The sequence below is a fragment of the Coregonus lavaretus genome, assembly GCF_964263955.1.
Source record: "Coregonus lavaretus genome assembly, chromosome: 18".
NCBI classification, from domain to species: Eukaryota; Metazoa; Chordata; class Actinopteri; order Salmoniformes; family Salmonidae; genus Coregonus; species Coregonus lavaretus.
In genome coordinates, this window is record NC_140005.1 from 433,132 (window position 1) to 439,210 (window position 6,079).

The 6,079-nt window shown below is 46.6% G+C and overlaps 1 protein-coding gene across 1 annotated transcript in view; it reads right to left on the reverse strand.

Moving 5' to 3' along the window:
- Positions 1-4,642, reverse strand: part of nsd2 (nuclear receptor binding SET domain protein 2) — a 53,208-nt gene extending 48,566 nt beyond the window's left edge. The window contains exons 1-4 of the mRNA XM_084182475.1: positions 4,524-4,642; positions 754-1,399; positions 359-506; positions 13-182 (exon numbers count right to left, since the gene is read on the reverse strand). Of these exons, the coding sequence (XP_084038601.1) occupies positions 13-182; positions 359-506; positions 754-1,374 (939 nt within the window). The 5' untranslated portion in view covers positions 1,375-1,399; positions 4,524-4,642. The remainder of the gene's footprint in view (positions 1-12; positions 183-358; positions 507-753; positions 1,400-4,523) is intronic.
- Between the last annotated feature and the right edge of the window lie 1,437 nt (positions 4,643-6,079).

Genomic DNA, 6,079 nt, shown 5'->3' on the forward strand with positions numbered 1-6,079 from the left:
AGGTGACTGTACCTTTCTGTGGACGACCCGGGAGGATGGTTGTTTGTTGCCATGGCAGAGCTCAACATATTGCTCCTCCCCCCTGAATGACACCATGTTCTTCTCAAAGATGTAGCCCCTCTCCGGGGTGTTCCCAAAATACTGAACGTGGTACAGGATGCCAGACGTATGGCTGTTAATTGCTGAAATAAAGTAACATTAAAAACATTAGCTGATGAATGTTACAACTTCCATGCAAAAAGATTCCACTGGTTACTATTGCCATCTAAAACATGGTTTCTAACTTCTCTTTTCAATCTAACCAAACCGTGTGTGTCTAAGGACTGGGCAGGTAGTCTGTTCTGTTATGTGTTCTTACCTTTGTGTTTGAGGTGTGTGTTGAGTTCTGGGTCGGTAGAGACCATGCAGGGCCACCAGGGGTATCCTGACACCTTGGTCCACACCACATCACCCACAGAGAACACTGCATGGACCGGGAGCTCCTCCTGAGGACGGGCCTGCTGGATCTGAGAGGAACAGCATGCTGTCAGAAACCTCAATATCAACACTGAGGATCAGGAGGACTCTCAGAAACAAGGACTCACAAGGAGTGAATGATAAGAGTTCTATTGAATCACAAAGACTGACAGGTACAAGTGACATTCTCTATGATCAACCTTTCATTTAGTCAGGGTCCAGCCCATAGAGATACAACAGTTGTTTTATCTCAATGATTTGGCCTTCTGTGTATTGAACTATAGAACCCACCCCCACCTGTTGTGGTGCAGCAGTGCCCTCCTCTGGCAGACTGGCAGTTGACACCACCTCCACAGGAACAGGAACAGGAACAGGGTTAGAGGCAGGTTTGGGTTTGATGAGTCTTCTCTTCCTGCTGGCTGGAGCCAGGAGGCCCTCAGTAGGCAGGTTGGGCCCCTCTCCACAGAATGTCTCGAAGCGCGCCGGCTTCCCCTTGGCCACCATCTTGGTGATCTTCAGTTTAATTTCAGGGGAGGTGGCCTTCCTCTGGGGGCTGGGGTGGGAGGAGGGGGCCTCAGCACCCTTCAGGATGGGGGGCTCGGGGGGGCACAGCTTGGTCAGCTTGTCCTGGTCTCCGTTCAGCATGCGGGACGTCAGGTCCTTCAGCCTCTCATGGCTATGAACATGGGAGGCCATCTTGTTTAGAACACTGTCCTGGAGCGTCACGGCCAGCTGGGCAGCTGCCTTGTCCATCAGCAGGGCCGGGTCTGCCCCCAGGTCCCCCCCACCCCGACCCTTCCTCCCCCCCAGGGGCTCAGACGGCTGCTTCATGCTGACTGGGTTCAGGGCCTCTGGCATCGAGGGCAGAGACCTCCCCTTACTAGTACTGTCCATCCCAGACCGTCCCTTACTGTCCATCCCATCCAACTCCAGCCTCACCCAGCTACAGCACAGAGAGGGAAGGAGAGAAATCATTAATGACTCTTTATGGTCCAAAGCCCAAGGACCTTCCAAACACACTTCCACTTTAAAGTCTGATTCAATACGCATCAGTCTGATTACTACATTACACATCATGATGTTATTCTAGTAACTAGACAATCAAAATCATATTTACACTAACTCTTAATAAAATGGAAATACATGAGGCATTCTAAATTTCACATTACATATTTTAAGGCAGCAATTCATATTTTAAAAAGTGTGTATTGTCAGACTAATGGAATAGTCAGGACTTTTTCTAAGAGTCAAGAATGACAATACTGAGCATGCCAAAACAATTTGCAACAAGCTTGATCTACAGGTGAAAAACAACATTCACAACTGCACCTGTTCTGAGTGGTTTAGCAATGCATGGTGAGCTGCACCTGTTCTGAGTGGTTTAGCAATGCATGTTGAGCTAGGGTGTGCTGCACCTGTTCTGAGTGGTTTAGCAATGCATGGTGAACTAGGGTGATCTGGACCTGTTCTGAGTGGTTTAGCAATGCATGGTGAACTAGCCTAACCCTAACCCTAACCCAATGCATGGTGATCTGGACCTGTTCTGAGTGGTTTAGCAATGCATGGTGAACTAGCCTAACCCTAACCCTAACCCAATGCATGGTGATCTGGACCTGTTCTGAGTGGTTTAGCAATGCATGGTGAACTACCCTAACCCTAACCCTAACCCAATGCATGGTGAACTAGCCTAACCCTAACCCTGGTGAACTAGCCTAACCCTAACCCTAACCCAATGCATGGTGAACTAGCCTAACCCTAACCCAATGCATGGTGAACTAGCCTAACCCTAACCCAATGCATGGTGAACTAGCCTAACCCTAACCCTAACCCAATGCATGGTGAACTAGCCTAACCCTAACCCTAACCCAATGCATGGTGAACTAGCCTAACCCTAACCCTAACCCTGGTGAACTAGCCTAACCCTAACCCTAACCCAATGCATGGTGAACTAGCCTAACCCTAACCCAATGCATGGTGAACTAGCCTAACCCTAACCCAATGCATGGTGAACTAGCCTAACCCTAACCCAATGCATGGTGAACTAGCCTAACCCTAACCCTAACCCTGGTGAACTAGCCTAACCCTAACCCTAACCCTAACCCAATGCATGGTGAACTAGCCTAACCCTAACCCTTACCCAATGCATGGTGAACTAGCCTAACCCTAACCCAATGCATGGTGAACTAGCCTAACCCTAACCCTAACCCTAACCCAATGCATGGTGAACTACCCTAACCCTAACCCTTACCCAATGCATGGTGAACTAGCCTAACCCTAACCCTAACCCAATGCATGGTGAACTAGCCTAACCCTAACCCTAACCCTGGTGAACTAGCCTAACCCTAACCCTAACCCAATGCATGGTGAACTAGCCTAACCCTAACCCTAACCCAATGCATGGTGAACTAGCCTAACCCTAACCCTAACCCAATGCATGGTGAACTAGCCTAACCCTAACCCTAACCCAATGCATGGTGAACTAGCCTAACCCTAACCCAATGCATGGTGAACTAGCCTAACCCTAACCCTAACCCAATGCATGGTGAACTACCCTAACCCTAACCCTAACCCAATGCATGGTGAACTAGCCTAACCCTTACCCAATGCATGGTGAACTAGCCTAACCCTAACCCTAACCCAATGCATGGTGAACTAGCCTAACCCTAACCCTAACCCAATGCATGGTGAACTAGCCTAACCCTAACCCTAACCCAATGCATGGTGAACTAGCCTAACCCTAACCCTAACCCAATGCATGGTGAACTAGCCTAACCCTAACCCTAACCCAATGCATGGTGAACTAGCCTAACCCTAACCCTAACCCAATGCATGGTGAACTACCCTAACCCTAACCCTAACCCAATGCATGGTGAACTACCCTAACCCTAACCCTAACCCTGGTGAACTAGCCTAACCCTAACCCTAACCCAATGCATGGTGAACTAGCCTAACCCTAACCCTAACCCTGGTGAACTAGCCTAACCCTAACCCTAACCCAATGCATGGTGAACTAGCCTAACCCTAACCCGGGTGATGCAGAAAGTCTAACTCAAAACAATAGTGCAACAAACAAATAACTAACTAGTCAGTGAAAACGCACAGGCGGATACATCAAACACTGGACTGATAGAGCTGATAAAGCCGCGTCGTTAACGCGCTAAGATCGCTCCACATTCAAATCTGAAGTGTAAATGAGCTAGTAGTACAGTTAGCTATCTTGATAACATGCTGACCAACTACAGCTAGTAGTTGGTCATCTGATGCGCGCCGAGTGGACACTTTGGTACAGTATATGATGTCAAATGTAGCAATCAGAAAACTTAACAACTAGCTAATCGCTCTACAGTAGTTGGCTTGCTTAATACTGCAATGTCCCAACATTGAATGAATGGCTAGTCCAGGCAAGGACCAGCTAGCTCGCTAACCAAATGCAATGTATAACAGTAACGCAGCCAACATCGCCGACCGGGAAAAGCCGCGGAAACATGAGTTAACATATTTCACCAACAGAAAAAATTTAACATTGCCAACCACATCACAGATGATGAATAAATAAAAGTGAATAATACAAATAAAATGAAAAGTCTCACTCTTTAGGAATCTGGTAACAGATTTCCCATTTTGAGATACTGACGCGACAACAATAACTAATTAGTTAGCTACAGTTAGCTAACTGGTATAACTTAGCTAGGATCTCAGGGTAATGGCCAAGGTTAGTTGCAGCTAGCTAAAGTAGCGTCAACTAAACCACGGCATATGAAAAATACAGAATGACAGTGTTCTGTTAGCTACTTCACATAATGAAATGAATCCGCAAATGATTTAAATTAACCGACGCTCAATGACACTAGCTTCCGAGTTAACGTTAGTTAGCTACAGTAGCTATCTAGCCACCATTCAGTTAGCTGGCTAGCGACGTGCCAACTTGCCTGACATGCGCAGCTACAGCTAGTTAGCTAGCTAACGTTACATTGCTAGCTAACTCGCTATGTTAGAAGATACAAGTTTATTAAAATATGACCACACTCGCCTTTTCCTCACATAATTATAGTAATTTGTTAAATTACCTGTTGAATTTCTCGAATAGTTATCAAATTTGAAAATAGTATGTTTGAATCATCTTGAAAACGCCGATTTCATTCAACTTGAATCAAAGCTTGCGGGAAACTCTTCTCCCAATCAGCGCGAAAAATACTCACTTCCGATTGGTTGGGAGCAGTGACGAGTTTAACCTGCCCTTTCAAAAATGTCTGTGCTATCCGAGATCCTTGGGACGTCCCAGCTATCTGAGATCCTTGGGACGTCCCTACCTTCTTCTTCTGTGGGTTTTATGGCGGACTACAACCTACAAAGGTGTATTGCCGCCACCAACTGGACGGGTTAAAACCTAAACAATATCAAAAATAAAAATCCATACGTAATAGGGAAACTAACTTAATCCACCCAAATAAAAATAGTACATTGCCAAAACAAACAAAACTCCCTCTTCTTCCTTCTTTTAGGGTACCCATCCGTAAACATGGGTACCCTCATAGATATCATCCTGACTAACATACCCTCTAAATACACCTCAGCTGTCTTCAACCAGGATCTCAGCGATCACTGCCTTATTGCCTGCGTCCGTAACGGGTCCGCGGTCAAACGACCACCCCTCATCACTGTCAAACGCTCCCTAAAACACTTTAGCGAGCATGCCTTTCTAATTGACCTGGCCCAGGTATCCTGGATGGATATAGATCTCATTCCGTCAGTAGAGGATGCCTGGTTGTTCCTTAAAAGTAATTTCCTCTCAATCTTAAATAAACATGCCCCATTCAAAAAATACAGAACTAAGAACCGATATAGCCCCTGGTTCTCCTCAGACTTAACTGCCCTTGACCAGCACAAAAACATCCTGTGGCGTACAGCATTAGCATCAAATAGCCCCCGCGATATGCAACTTTTCAGGGAAGTTAGGAACCAATATACACAAGCAGTCAGGAAAGCAAAGGCTAACTTTTTCAAACAGAAATTTGCATCCTGTAGCACTAACTCCAAAAAGTTTTGGGACACTGTAAAGTCCATGGAGAATAAGAGCACCTCCTCCCAGCTGCCCACTGCACTGAGGCTAGGAAACACTGTCACCACCGATAAATCTACAATAATCGAGAATTTCAACAAGCATTTTGCTACAGCTGGCCATGCTTTCCACCTGGCTACCACTACCCCGGCCACCAGCTCTGCACCCTCCGCTGCAACTTGCCCATGCCCCCCCCGCTTCTCCTTCACACAAATTCAGACAGCTGATGTTTTGAAAGCGCTGCAAAATCTGGACCCCTACAAATCAGCTGGGCTAGACAATCTGGACCCTTTCTTTCTAAAACTAGCCGCCGAAATTGTCGCAACCCCTATTACTAGTCTGTTCAACCTCTCTTTCATAACGTCTGAGATCCCCAGAGATTGGAAAGCTGCCGCGGTCATCCCCCTCTTCAAAGGGGGTGACACTCTAGATCCAAACTGCTACAGACCTATATCCATCCTGCCCTGCCTTTCGAAAGTATTTGAAAGCCAAGTTAACAAACAGATCACCGACCATTTCGAATACCACCGTACCTTCTCCGCTATGCAATCCGGTTTCCGAGCT